Source organism: Tupaia chinensis, unplaced genomic scaffold, assembly GCF_000334495.1.
Source record: "Tupaia chinensis unplaced genomic scaffold, TupChi_1.0 Scaffold000226_1, whole genome shotgun sequence".
Classification (NCBI taxonomy): domain Eukaryota; kingdom Metazoa; phylum Chordata; class Mammalia; order Scandentia; family Tupaiidae; genus Tupaia; species Tupaia belangeri.
This window is the reverse complement of record NW_006159701.1, coordinates 4,319,065-4,333,264: the sequence shown is the minus strand read 5'-3', so window position 1 is coordinate 4,333,264 and position 14,200 is coordinate 4,319,065. Positions and strand designations below refer to the sequence as shown.

At 58.0% G+C, this 14,200-nt stretch overlaps 1 protein-coding gene across 1 annotated transcript in view; it reads right to left on the bottom strand.

Moving 5' to 3' along the window:
- The window catches only part of EMID1 (EMI domain containing 1), a 42,099-nt gene extending 37,418 nt beyond the window's left edge, over positions 1–4,681 (bottom strand). The window contains exons 1-4 of the mRNA XM_027771582.1: positions 4,627–4,681; positions 4,486–4,540; positions 3,798–3,911; positions 3,242–3,345 (exon numbers count right to left, since the gene is read on the bottom strand). Coding sequence (XP_027627383.1) covers positions 3,242–3,345; positions 3,798–3,911; positions 4,486–4,540; positions 4,627–4,681 — 328 coding nt within the window. The remainder of the gene's footprint in view (positions 1–3,241; positions 3,346–3,797; positions 3,912–4,485; positions 4,541–4,626) is intronic.
- Between the last annotated feature and the right edge of the window lie 9,519 nt (positions 4,682–14,200).

Sequence of the window (14,200 nt, the reverse complement as noted above, 5' to 3'; positions counted from 1 at the left end):
GAGGCAGAGAGACATGGGGGTGGTTGCAACACCCCCACTCTCAGGAGAGCCCACCAGCCCAGGGCACTGGGGAGGTCAGGTCTGGGCCCAGAGGGGTTGTTGGGCTTGTTCACCCTCCTGACGTGGCCCTGGCATTGGGCTCACCCTGTCTGCCCTGCCTGGCCACTGATGCGTTCCGACCTTGGCCTTCCTCACCCATTGTTTCCGAGGCACCCCATTGTTCTGACGAACCAGAGGCAGGTGGGCTCCCGACTGCCACCCAGCCCACCTCCCTGGGCCTGGAGGAGGGCACTGGTCACACAGGTCGCAGTCCTGGCTCTCACATGCTGAGTGTCCCCAGGCCAGGCCCTTCACCTCTCTGAGCCTCAGTTTCCCCACCTATAAAATGGGGCCAGTTCTGGGACCAGCAGTTGGTGTAATGGCTATGTCACTGGACTCCCATGTAGTCGACTGTGGTTTGAGCCCCAGACCCACTGGCTTAAACACACACCGGGCACATGTGCGTATGTGCCCAAGATCCCAAGGAGAAGGGATTGCAGCATGGCCATCCCCCGGGGGGTGATTTTTCGCTTTCTGTCTCTCTGTCTCTCTCTCTCTTTCTGGTGAGCACACGTGCCCTATAGCAAAAACCTCTCAGAAAAAAAAAAAAAATTGGGCCAGTTCAACCCCCTTCCTTATGGGTTTCATCAGATGAAACCATCCTCATCTGCTGTCCAGAGAGAAAATGGTGTCCCACAGGGCAGAGGGCAGGGCTAGAGCCCGCTGGCCTCACCAAAATGCTAAGTCCAGACTCGAGGCCTGTTTGTTGAGCAGCTGTCTGAGACGTGGGGTCTCAGAGGCAAAAGATGGGGCTGCCTGCTGGGTCCCCACAGAATCTGCAGGACAGCGGGTGGAAGGGGAGAGGACACTGCCCCAGCATCGCGTACGTGCTGGGCATGAGTGCTCCCTTCTCAGCTCCCAGATAAAGCCAAGGTTCAGAGAGGGAAAGTGAGGCGCCCCGAGTCACACAGCAGAATGCAACGGTTGCCAGGCTGGATTCTGAAATGACAGGTGTATCCTCCCCGTCTTTGGCTCATCCCAGGCTGCTGTGGGCCCTGTCACCCCTGGAGACGCAGCTCTGTGTCTCAGGTTAGGTGACAGCAGTGGCCAGGCCACAAAGGTGGTCACCAGCAGGGGAAGCCCAGCCCGGCCTGAGCCATGGGAGAAGGGCAGGCCTGGGGCGGGCCAGGAAAGGCTAGGTCTCCCTGCACCCCATGCCCAGCCCCCAGCAGAGCATTTTGTAGAATATTTAGGTCTGGGCATCCATCCTTCATCCATCCTTGACCTCCCTTTCTTCAGCTCTGACCTAGAGGAGGAGAGAGGCCCCTCCTATCCCTTTGAGCATCACAGCCCTGCGGGCTGCCGCCACCTGTGGACCTTCACTGCTTCCTTTCCCTGGTCACATCCCTGGGAGGCAGATCCTACTGTCCTGCCCGTCTTGCAGGGGGGAACAATGAGGCTCGGCGGGGGGAACTGTGGAGGCGGGGGGGGGGGGAGGGAGTTGTAGGCTATGCCCCTCCCACTCCCTGAGCTGCAGCCCCCACCCCCAGCCTCGTGTCCTTGTGAAATGACTTGCACAATACCCAGGGAGTCCCCTGCCCAAGGCCACACAGCTGGTGCAAGGCAGAGCTAGCCTGGCCCAGGAAGCCCTGGGCTCCCCCATACCCAGGCTGGAACCTGAAGGGCTGGCAGTGAGAGCTGGCAGACATCACAGCAGGCCTGGCCCCAGCACCCATCTCGCACCCCCGTGTTGCCATCGGCACAGCCTGGCCCTCAGGAGCCTGGCTCCTGACTGCAGGTGCAGCCGGACCCAAGGGCACAGGTGCTGCCCCGCCTGTCCTTGGTCCTCCCAACCCCGAAGGCTCCAGAGATGGGGAAGACGGCCTTGGGAGAGAGCCAGGGACACAGCGGCCTTTGTCTGGGCAGGCCTTGCTGGTGCTCAAGCCCTTTGGGCCCAGGTGGCCCCAGCGCCCAGGGACTCACCCGCCCACCGTCAGCTCCTCCGTGGCCTCCCTGGCAGCTGCCCTGCTGGCCGGCTCTCCTCCTGCCCTGCAGGCCCCACCACTCCCCTTCCTCTGCCCACCAGCGAGGTGTTGTCCTGGGCTCCCTCAGACATGGGCCTGCTCTGGCCTCCCACGCCCCCACTCTCCTGGCGGCCTGTCTGTGGGGGGAACTGGCATGGGGTGGCTCCCCTCCCCCACTTCCTCCCCAGCTCCACTAGGGCTCTCAGCTCCTCCCCCTGCCCCAGGCTCCCTCCCTTTCCCACACTGGTTATTCCCCATCCACCCCACTCCTGTGTGACGCTGGGCTCTGGACGCTACCACGCTGGGCCTCAGTTGCTCTGTCTGTGAACTGGGCCGTTGTGGGGTCCTGGAAGGCAAAGTGTGTGAATCTCTCAAGAAGCACCCTCAGTGGTGGCTTCTGCGAACACCACATGCCCTTGACTCAGAGACTGTTTTCACACATCCAGGCAGACAGGGTTCAAATCCCAACACTGCCACTTAGGAGCTGTGTGCCTATCGCCTCCCTGAGCCTCAATTTCCTCATCTGGGGGATTGGTATAACCATCCCTACCTCTAAGACTCACAAAACAGATACCAGAACCCACGGAAATGTCTTGGGCTTTTTCTAAGTCTGGAAGAAGATATGGGATGGTGCTACTTAACGTGTGAGCGGTGTGGGCCAGCAGGTGGCACAGAGATTAAGGCAGCTGGATCCCACATGGCTGACTATGTGGCTCGAGTCCTGGACCAGGCACGTGTACATGCAAGCCCAAAATCCAGGGAGGAGAATGGGAGAGAAGAGATGGCGGTGTGGCCATCCCACCCCTAGAGGGTGTTAGTTCTCATTTTCTCATTTTCCCTCTGTCTCTCTGTTAAGTGCATGCACCCTCCTGTAACAAAAACTAAAAAACTAAAAATTAAAAATGTGAGCTACACAGCATGTGGGACAGCCCCGGGGAATTCTCCCGGGGTCCTGAACGCCTCCTGGGAGAATTGGTACGAGTCACTGCGCGGTGGTCGGTGGTCAGGCAGCCCACGCTGTTGGGCCACGCCCGCAGCCCTGTGCCGTGGCTTCAGCATTCATGGCGCTCTGCAGGGCCTGTGTCTGGGGACACAGCCATGGTTTACTGCTCCCACACATCCACGGGGTCGGGCCCACCACCACGGGGCGCCGGAGCCAGCCAGGTAGCCAGTCCTACCTTCCTCGCAGCTCGCCCCCGAGTGCCCGGGGCAGCACCTCCACTCGCGTGCAGTCACTGTCTTATACAGCACCTTGTACGTGGGCCTCACCACAGTTCTGTAGCTGAAAGAGGCCCAGGTACCCAGCTTAGGCGGGGCCTTCTGCCCCTCTCCCACCACCCTGGGCCTCAGGGGCTCCTCTGCCCCCTCCGGGCCCCTCTGGAATCTCTCCCCTCTGTCCTTCCCTGGGGAGCTGCACCCCAACCTCAGGGATCAGACACTAACTGGACAGGAAATCCCGGCAGGCTGGGCTAGCCTGTCTCTGGCAGTAAATACTCACTGAATGAAGGAATGTAGGTCCATGGTGGGCCCCCTCCCCTAGGAAGCCCTTAAGGATTCCTCAAGGGCACAAGGGGATACTGCCAATGGGCACAGAGGCTGCCTCTGCCCCACCAACCCTGGGGCCTCCCAGCCTGCCCCTGCACTCCCTTCGCAATCCCGCCAGCAGGTCTCCGCCCACACTGTGCCTCAGGCTGGAGAGCCACCTGCCCCTTCTCCACTCCACTCCGGCCTTACCTGCTCCCCGGGCAGCTCATGGGCCAGGGGCAGTTCTGCAGCACTCGCTGAAGGTAGGTGCCATTCTGCACGTGGCACGAGACGGTGCGGGTCACCACGTAGGAGCACCAGTTCCTGAAACAGTCCCAGAACGAGACGTGAGAAATCACTCCCTGGAGGGATGTCTGCTCCGCAATCCCTTCTGTTCTTTTGTACGGCCTCCTGCCTGGGCCTCCGGGCGAGGTGGTCTGCACTTCCTCCAAAAGTCCCGAGTCTCTGGGCAGAGAGACCCCTGAGTTCTCAGAGTCCTCTGGGCCCCATGGGAGTCCCCATGCTGCCCATGGCTGAGGGGTGGGTTCCATGGGACCAGGGGGGCGGCTATGCTGGGGAGGTCTCAGGAGGTCTTGGGGAATAAACCGCAGGGCAGGACATGGGCAGGGCATCTCTTCTGTCCACCCCTGGCCCTCCAGGCCACCCTCACTTCTGCTCCCGTCTGGACAGCAGCAGCGCCCTCTCCTGGATTGCCGGTGCTCACGCCTGCCATGGACTCCCAGCTCCGGGCCCTGCTGGCGCTGGGCCCATGGCCTGCGGCTCTCCTCCTCCGTGTCTCCATCTGGTGCCTCCTACCCTCCCAGTCCTGGGTGCTGTCACCTCTTCCCGCCGTCTTTCCCACGTCCGCCCCCCACCCCCCTAGCACACCCGACCTGACCTGATCCTGTGGCCCTTGCACACTGTCACACTGAGCTGAGCTGGGGACTCATGGTCTGTGAGAGGGGAGGCCCTGTGGCGCGTAGCCTCATGTCCCTCTGTGATCGCGGGATGTGTGATGTCCCAAGCACAGAGGACTGACTGCTCCAAATGCCGCCTAAAATCCCGTTGGTGCCCATCCGGGGCACTTCTCGCATGCTCGTCCTCGGTGAGCCTGCAGGGTGCCCCGCACCTTAGAGAGGACACTGGGGCTCAGGGAGGCAAAGACACGTCACACACGAGCCCGGCGCAGCCTGGCTCTGACTCCGTCCCAGAGGCCTCGGCGCTATCCGCTCCACACCTCCTTGAGCGACCATCCGTGGCCCTGTGAAGGCCCCAGCCTGGGAACCTGCTGACCCCAGACTCGAGGCCACAAAGAAGCTGAGTGGGATGGGGGCTCAGGCTGAGGACAGTCACCTGAAACCATCCTTCCTTCCCCAGCCCCTGCAAAAACACAGGGCCCGTGACCCCGTGCAGGGCTGAGGGCCGCTGAGCACCTGGAATGTCCCAGCCATCACAGAGGCGCCTGCAACCGCCACGGTTCAGCCCCTGCCCGCTGTCGCCCTGCCCCCATCCTGGCCCATCAGGAGGAAGTCCCTGGTGGGACCAGGCCTCCGTCAAGTTAGTCTGTGGGACCCAGGGAAGTCTCTTCAGCTTTCAGAGTCACTTCAGAATCAGTCCAGGAGACGGAAACCGCCTGGGTGGGAAAGCTGGGAGAAGGGACATGGGCTTGGCCCATGAAACGACAGAAGCTCAACAACCCTGGGCCTGTCCCCCACTATGACAGGGGGACAGGTGCTTACTGCAGCGCTGACAGGTAGGGACAGAGCCAGAGGCAGCCTAAGCAGTTACGGGGCCACTAGACCTAGAACACCAGATGTTATGACAGAGCCTGACCTGTGCCAGCTGGCCTGAGACCCAGCTCCCTCTGGGCTAGGGGAAAGGCGAGCACGAGCTGACAGATGTAGAACGACTGCATTTCTATTAAAATCAGAAAGAAGAAAGAGGGGCTGGCAGGTGGCATGGTCGTTCAGGTGCTGGATTCCCACATGGCCGACCATGGTTTGAGTCCCAGACCCGGAGGCTTGCTTTCTTACTTTCCCTTTCTCCCTCTGATCAAAATAAAAATAATAACAACAACAAATGAAACAAAATAAATTGAAGAAAAGAAAGACAGGAAGGAGAGAGGGAAAAAGGGAGGGTCAAAAGACTATTTAGGGAACCAGCAGTTAGCGTAATGGCTATGTCGCTGGATTCCCACGTAGTCGACCGCGGTTCGTGTCCCGGACCCGGTGGCTTAAAACTCACGCCGGGCGCGTGTGCGTGCGTGCCCAAGATCCCGAGAGGAGAATGGAGGAGAAGGGATTGCGGCGTGACCATCCCCCCTGGGGGGTGATTTCTCGCTTTCTGTCTCTATGTCTCTCTCTGTCTGTCTGGCGAACGCACGCGCCCTACAGTGAAAATCTCTCTCAAAAAAAAAAAAAAAAAAAAAGACTATTTATACACATATATACATTTGAGGGAGTCTTCAAAAAGTTTATAGAAAATGCTATTATGAAAAAACTCTGCATGGGTTTCAAACTTTCTTATGCCAGAAAAACTGGTTCCTTTTTTTGTTTTCTACCTAATTAATTTACTTTTCCCTGAGGATGCATGCTCTCCTGAGAGAGAGAAAGAGAGAGATAAAGCACCTGCTTCCCCATGAGGAATGGTCACACCACAATCCCTTCTCCACTTTTTTCTCCTTTCAGGATTTTGGGCATTCACCCACACACAGAGACACCCAGTGTGTTTTAGATATTGGCGAGCCTGGGACTTGAACTACATGGTCAACCATGTGGGATCCGGCTGCCTTACCACCACGTTACTAGCTGGTACTTTAATTCCATGTTTCCACAAGCTTTTGTCAAATTTTAGAATTATTCATTTAATTTTAGCTATTATTAACAATAATAAATAGGGCACATGTGCTCACCAGAGAGAGACAGAGAGACAGAGAGACATCTCCTCCATTTTCCTCCCAGGATTTTGGTCACACACGAACACACGCCCAGAACATTTTTCAAGCTGCCTGCTCCAGGATGCGAACCGTATAGTCGGCCATGTGGGATCCAGCCACCTCAACCACTGTGCCACCAACTGGTCTGCTGTCCTTTTGGCTAAGGGGAAACTCGAAAAAATATTTTTTTTCTTCCTTAATTAAAATCTCCCCTGCCTGGCTTTCTAGTTTCTCTCTCAGATCTGGACTTCACTTGAATCCCCTGCTTCTCAGATGAGGGCTGGGAGCTGCCTAGTCAGACTTGCACGGAGGGGACACTCAGGCCAGGTGGGCTGCCCTTTGTCCTTTCCACTAGGGGTCACCAAAACTGCCCCCCCCCCCCCGCTCATCAACTGGAGGACCCAGCCCCAGAAGACCCAGCACAACCCCAAGCAGCTCCACGAGGCCCCAGCTGGGCCCTGCTACTCTCCCGCCCCTGTCCACTCTCCAGGGGGCAGCAAGAGGCTCTTTCTGCACAGACCTAACATTGCCAGTGGCCACCGTGGACTCCGTAGACCACCATGGCTCCCCATGGCCCTGCAAGCCCTGCCCACTCCACCCTGTGCGCTGCTCACCCTGCCCACACATGTGCTCTGCCCTCTCCAACCTTCCTGCCCTCCCTGCCCTGGGCTGCATTGTCTCACCTTTGATCACTTCCCAGCCTGCAAAGTCCTTCCTAGTCATCCTTTGGGTCTCAGCGCTGAGGCCCTAGCAAGGTTGAGAATCCCTAGGGGTCCCCCTCGGGCACTCATAGAGACCCCGAGTTTCGCTCTTTCCTGCATGTACTGGGAGAGAGAGGAGGCGGGGACAGAGCCAGTACAGAGCTCAGTCCGAGGTTGAGGGATGTTTGCTGAGTGACTAAATGACCAAGAACCAGGGGCTCTGGGCAGAGGAGCCAAGGCCCAAGTTTTCAGTCAGAAGCAGCACTGGGCTGCCTGCCTCTACCCCTGCAGCCTCTGGGGGCTTCTTTCCCCTGAGTGTGGTCAGTGATACCCTGTCTAGGAGCTGGGTGAGGCTGGGCGGTGAAGTGGGGCCAGGGCAGGGCCTGGGAGGGGCAGACTGCCCTCCAGGGCCGCCACTGGGGCCCACTCGGCACTCCTTGGCCCGTAGAGGCCGCTGGGAGGGGAGAAAACAGGCCAGACCAGCTCAGCCTGGCACCAGCCACCCCCTCCAGGGCCTCCCTCACCCCATCCTCCACCCCCTGCCACGAGGGGCCCAGGGGACTTTTCTCCACAGGGCGCAAGGCTGTGATCCGGAACAGCGATAGGGGCTAATTGCTGGAGGGAGCCAAGCAGGCCTGGGGCCAAGGGCCGCTATGAAAAGGAGAGGAAAGAACAGAGACCGCGTGGGGGTGGGGAGACGAGAGCCAGAACCCCACACTGGGGCCAAGTCTCGGTCTTTCTAGGTCGGTGACCTCGCACGAGGCCCTGGTCCTCTCTGGGCCTCACTTTGTCCATCTGCAAATGGGTACAGCGGCGTCTCCTCCAGCAGAGAGATCTCTGACACAGCCTTAACACAGCACTGACCACCATCCTCAGTTCCTGCTCCTGGACGGGGCCCCATACCCGCAGCCCCAGCGGACCTGGGGCGCCCCAGGGCTCAGGGACACCAACAAAGTATCTTCTTCACGAGGTCCTCCTCTCCATTCTGGGACAGAAGTCATCAGACTCTGCAATTCAGAGAGGGAAACTGAGGCTCCGAGAGAAGGCACCCGCTAGATGACCCATGAGCACCTAGAGTTAGACTGTCCCCTGGAGAGGGGCTGGGGGAGAAGATGGCATCCATTTCACCCTCTGCACTCTCCCCATCCTGCGATCGGGCCCACGACCCTGGCGCTGCAGGGGTTAGGGGCCTGGGCTGGGACGCTGTCATGCCTTGAACTCCAGTGCTGAGATGGACAGTTCGGGGCTGCGAGGGGCCTTGCAGGGGCAGGAAGTAGCTCCAGGAGGGACTGGCAGGCTGCAAGGGCAGGAGCTAGCTAAGGCAGCTCTGCATAGCCCCTGGGCACCCAGGTTCTGGGGGTCTTAAAGTCTCTCCACATTCCTGGGGCTGGGGGCGGCCCCTGGGAGGCCTCCCGGGCCGCCCCCTCCCCAGACACAAAGCCTCTTTTCTGCCTCTGGTCCCTCTGTTGCCAAGGGGTGCCTGGGGCGCCGGGCTAGGGGTGGAAGAAGGGCTGAGGGGGTGCGACATCCCCATGCTGTCTCCAACGAGGCTGGGACTGGGCCACAAGGGGAAGTCCTGGCAGCCGAGGACCACAGACTTGTCTGGCACCAGGTCCCCACCCCCGCACGGTGCTGGCCCTTCCAGTGGGGGACTGTCCGTTCTCAGAAAAGGCCCTCCAGGGGATGAGAGAAAGAAAGAGGGAAACCGAGGCCATGGCTGGGAAGGGACTGGCCTGAGGTTGCACACTGAGTGAGTGACAGGGCAATGACAACGTCCACGCTGTTGGTGGCAAGACCGCTAATCCTAACTGTGACCTATAAACCTTTCTGGTCCCCCAAGCTGACAGTCTCTCCCCCCCCCAATCTCGTCCCCAGGGCTCCTAGGGAGAAGATGCTAGATTTAGAAACTGAGTGGCTTGGCTTGAGGTGCTGCTTTTCCTCCCTGGGCCTCAGTCTCCTTATCTGAAAAATGGGAACAACAGCATCCCTCACAGGGCTTTCGTGTTCAGGTTACCGCGATGGCTTTCTGTGACCACATGGGGTGACAATCCCCAGTGACCACGAGATACCTGCTTCTATCCAGGAAGCTCTGTGGGCTGAGGAGCCCAGGCCCAGAGGCCCTGCCTTGGACTGGCCAGAGGGGAGTCCGGGCCTTGACCTGTCTCAACCATCACCTTGAGCCTGACACTGGGAGTCTCAGTTCAGAGTGTCTGTCACTTCAGCATCTAGGACTCTAGGGTGTTACCTCCATGCTCTGGGCCAGTCATATCCCCACTCTGAGCCTCAGCATCCTTGTCTAAGAAACAAGCACAATGAAAAGCAAGCCTCGGGACCAGCAGATGACATAATGGTTATGTCTCGGGGTTCCCACATAGTCACCTGCTGTTTGAGTCCCAGACCCGGCAGCTTAAAACTCACATGGGACGTGTGTGTGTGTGTGTGTGTGTGTGTGTGTGTGTGTGTGGTGGTTAAAGGCACTGGATTCCCACATGGCCAATTGTGGTTTGAGTCCTGGACCTGGTGGCTTACTTTTCCCCTTTCCCTTCCCTTTCTCTCTCTCGCTCTGTCTCTCTCTGGTCAAATTAAAAAAAAATAATAAAAGGAATTAAATAAATATTTAAAAACAAACAAACAAAAAAACCTCATGCCAGGTGTGTGTGCGTGCATGCCCGAAATCCTGAGAGGAGAATGGAGGAGAAGGAATTGCAGCGTGGCCATCCCTCGGTGGGGGTTGGTTTCTCACTTTCTGTCTGTCTGGCGAGCACACACCCCCTATAGCAAAAACCTCTCAAATAAAGAGCCAAGCAGCTGGGAAGATGCTGGAGGTGAGGGGGGCCCAGGCGGTTAGCACATAGTAGGTGGTGTCTGCGGCATCTGCCACACATCTGGCCTGTCTCACATAACTGCTCTTCTGGCCCCTGAAGCCTTGGCTACCTCCACCCTCCATCCCTGCCTTGTCACCTGCTCTCACTAGCCCAGCAGGGGCATGCTGGCCCCTGACCACTGGGAAAGGGAAATTTTGAAAAGAATTAAAGAAATGAGGCCGTAGGGGTGGGGGCTGGGCAGGCCTTTGAATGGGATGAAAAGCCCTGGAGAGGCCTGGCTAGTTCACATTGTCTCGGACAACGGCTGGCCCTCCAGAGAGGACCCTTGCAGGGGCGGGAGCTGCAGCCAGACAGGGGCCAGGGCAGGTTCAAACTCTGGCATGAAGGGGGAAAACATTTCTGAATCCCGGGCCTTGCACCGAGAGCCCGCGAGCCCAGAAGATGGTGTTGGTTCTGCAGGGCCTCAGTTTGCACATCCGTTGAATGGGGACAGCCCCCCCCACCTCATTCAGTCCTCACCAGGTCACCCAGTGCCAGCTCTGGGAGATATTTCTAAAAGCTAGCAGAAAAAATGTTCCCGGCTGCTGGAAGAGGAGCCAGAAGGCAGGGCCCTCCTTCCAGTTTCTGTCCCCAAAAAAGCTAGGTCCCTGGGGACCCCCTGACACTGACCCGCTGGGCAGCGAGACTCCACCCCAGTCCTTCCTCTGAGGGAAATAAACAGTCAAGGTACTAAAAAAAGCCAGCAGCAGGGAAACCGGAGGGGGGGCTCCGAAGAGTCGCCTGGGGGTGTCCAGGGCTTTCCCAAGTGCACCCAGAGGGGACCCTGGGCCGGAGCGACAGAAGTCCTGGGGGGCTGTCGCGCCCCTTTCCCGTCATCTGAGGGCTCAGGGGTAGAAGGCGAGGGAGCAGCGGGGTTGCTGCTCCACACACGCAGGGTAGGGACCGGGTGGCCTCGGCTCCCGCCCGCTCCCCTGCAGGCAGTGGGGTGGACGGCGGCGGGTGTGTGCCTGGACTCTGCCTCCGCCCTGGGCTGGCGGGTACCGAAGGGGGGGTAACCCTTACTTAAAATGCTATGTTCCTGTTGTTTTGCTGAGGATCTCTTTGAACTTTCCAGTCAAGAATGTAGTGGTGCTAATCACTTTAATAAATTTTAAGGCCAACCTTTTCTCTATTTTGTTATGTTTGTGAGGAAAAAAAATATGGTTAGCTTTTCAATATATAGATAGAAACAGAAGGCCTTCTAGAAAGTTGAATGTTCTCTACCACACTAGTTCCCATTTCAGTTACTTTTTTTCCCTATTCTAGACTTATTTCTGTCCCAAGTCTTCCATACAAATTCTTTCTTCTGCAGAAGTCTCTATTTTAAGGGGAGAGAACCAACCCGGAAGGAGCCCGGGGGGCCGGGGGCGCCTCCTCCAGGGGGCCGGTCAGGTGCGCACCTCAGCCGGACGCCCTGCTGGGAGCCAGGTGCCCGTTCCGCGGTGCCCTCCCACTGATTGCAGACCGGGAAACTGAGGCCCAAGCCACAGTCCCAGAGGTGACCAGGACCCAAATCCACCACGCCTGAGCGAATATTGTAGGGAACTCGTACTTTGTCCACGGTTTTGAGGCATCCGCCCGCCCGTCCAGTAAAGGCTTCCGGAGTAGTGCTGGCACTGTAAGGGCATCTCGCTCCCACTTCACGTCCTGTCGCCTCTAGTATTTAAACCATTCTGCTTGAGATGAGCAATTACCCCCATTTTGCAGATGAGAAAACGGAGGCCCAGGCACCCGCGACCCCCCTGGGAGAAGTTTTGGGCTGGCCCTGTTTGTGCAGTGTCACTCTTGGTCCCATTTTACAGCTGGAGAAATGGAGGCACCAAGAAGCCATCTCATCTACTTAAAGCACTCTGGTGACAGTTGGCAGAGATGGGATTTGAACCCAGATCTCCTGACTGCAGCTCTGAAGCACAACTAGGAGAGTAGAGACTGCAGATTCTCCATCTGTAGCAAGGTGGGTGGAGTTTCAGGGGTACACGCCTGGGCGTCCCACAAAGGTGCATGTAAGTGCGGTGCGTGTGTGCTGTGTGGTGTGCGTGTGTGATAGATACGTGCATGCATGACGTGTGTTCGTGTGCAGGTGTGTGTGTGCATCTGTGACAGGAGTACGTGTTCACAGGGAGGGATCAGAGCTCTCGTCAGTGGAACCCAGAACCGCCCAACCTCCCAGGTCAGTCCCAAACCCTGCTTCTGCCGGGGTGGCTGGGGTCAGGCAATCCCTGGCTGGGAACTCCGCACGGCTCTGCATGCACCGCACTGGGGCCTGTCCTGTTCCTGTTGGTTCACCTGGATCCAGGTCTTTGCTGAAAACGCTCCCACAGTCAGGATCTGCTGGCTCCCTCTCTGCTGCCTAGGGACTCTCTCTCCTGGCCTGACCTGGCAGAGGCAGGGAGAGGGGGCAGGGTCACCTCCTGGCCTGAGTCAGGGCAGGGAGCCATCCCCAGGGTGCCCACATAGAGGTCCTGATTCCTTGTCCCCCAAGGGCATGGGTGGTGAAAGCCAGGTTCAAACCCTGCCTCCGCTGCTGCTGTAGGCAAGGCCTGCCTCTCTCTGAGCTTCGTCTCTCTGTCTCTCCGTCTCTCCGCTGTAAGCAGGCCTGTATGTTCTTACAGGGTGTGGGCAGGACTGAGGTACTGTGGAGACACCCCGACACCCCTGGTCTCCAAGGGCTCCCCAGCCCCTCCAGCAACATCACCACGGAGGTGCCTCCTTCCCTCCTCATGAGAGTTTTGGGCATCACCTGTGACCCTAAGAAATGCATCTTGTCTCCCTAGTGCGCCCTTGTGTCGTCCCTTCCTTCTCCCTCCCTCCCCCTCTCCCTCTCTATTTATTTCTTTTTTGAGCAAGAGAGACAGCACCCTCGACAGGGCCCCACCACTGTGCTCTGCCCCCAGCCACAGCCAGCCTCAGGTCACGGGCCCACGTGTGCCCAGTGTAGTCGGGAAGGCCTCAAGACTGGAACCCAGAATTTTCCAATGTAGGTCGGCCTTGCGGAAAGGCACGTTTTATCGGTATGTCACTGTCTAGCCCTTAAGCCATTGTGTTTGACACAGATAGTTCAATGACTTACTGAGTTAGTTCATGGCTAATTCATGGCCTCCTGTCCCAAGAAGATCCAGGCTTGCCTGAGTGCCCTGTCCTGTGGCTGGGATCAAAACCCATCACCGGGACCAGCAGTTAGCGTAATGGCTATGTCGCTGGATTCCCACGTAGTCGACTGCGGTTCGCGCCGCGGACCCAGTGGCTTAAAACTCACGCAGGGTGTGTGCACGCACGCGCGCGCGCATGCGCGCGTGTGTGTGTGTGTGTGTGTGTGTGTGTGTGCCCACGATCCTGAGAGGAGAATGGAGGAGAAGGGATTGCGGCGTGGTCATCCCCCTGGGGGGTGATTTCTCGCTTTCTGTTTCTTTGTCTATCTGGCGAGCGCACATGCCCTATAGTGGAAAAAAAAAGCCTCTCCAAAAAAACCAAAAAACAAAAACAAAAACCTATCACCCCAAGGGTGGCTTTGAAGGGCATGCAGTCTAGGAGGAGAAGTGCTAGGTGGGGCATCCGTCCTGGAGGGTGGCTTAAGGGACTGCGAGGCACCTGGGACCCCAAATGGGAGGCGCTAAATGAGGCAGCACCACCGGGTCTGTGTGCGACAGGTCTAAGATGCCCCTGTAATTAGTGGCATCTACGTCCCTTAACCAGCGCTATGACACTGAGGGAAGGTTTGGGCCACTGCAGAATTTCTCCCAGCAGCCCCTTCTTGGTAAAAGCTGTTATCAACATTTTCACCCCAAGAGGGGCCTGTCCTCCCTGAGGCTGGGATCCCCTGGCCCAGGCAGTGCATCCTGGTGGTTACTGCATAGGCTTAGCACCCTGTAGCCTGGGTCCTGATTTCAGAGCAACCACTGGGAGCTGTGTGACCTGAGACAAGTCACTTCCCCTCTCTGAGCCTCATCTCCTCGCCTGAAAAAAAAATAAAATAAAACAAGCCATAGGACCTTTTAAAGATCCCTCTAGTCAAGAGTCTGTGCTTCTGGGACAATACGAAAGTTTCAGCTCTCCCTGTGGTATCCTGGGGTGCAGCCGAAGGCCCCTTTTCGGGGCTCACTTTCCTGGTGTATG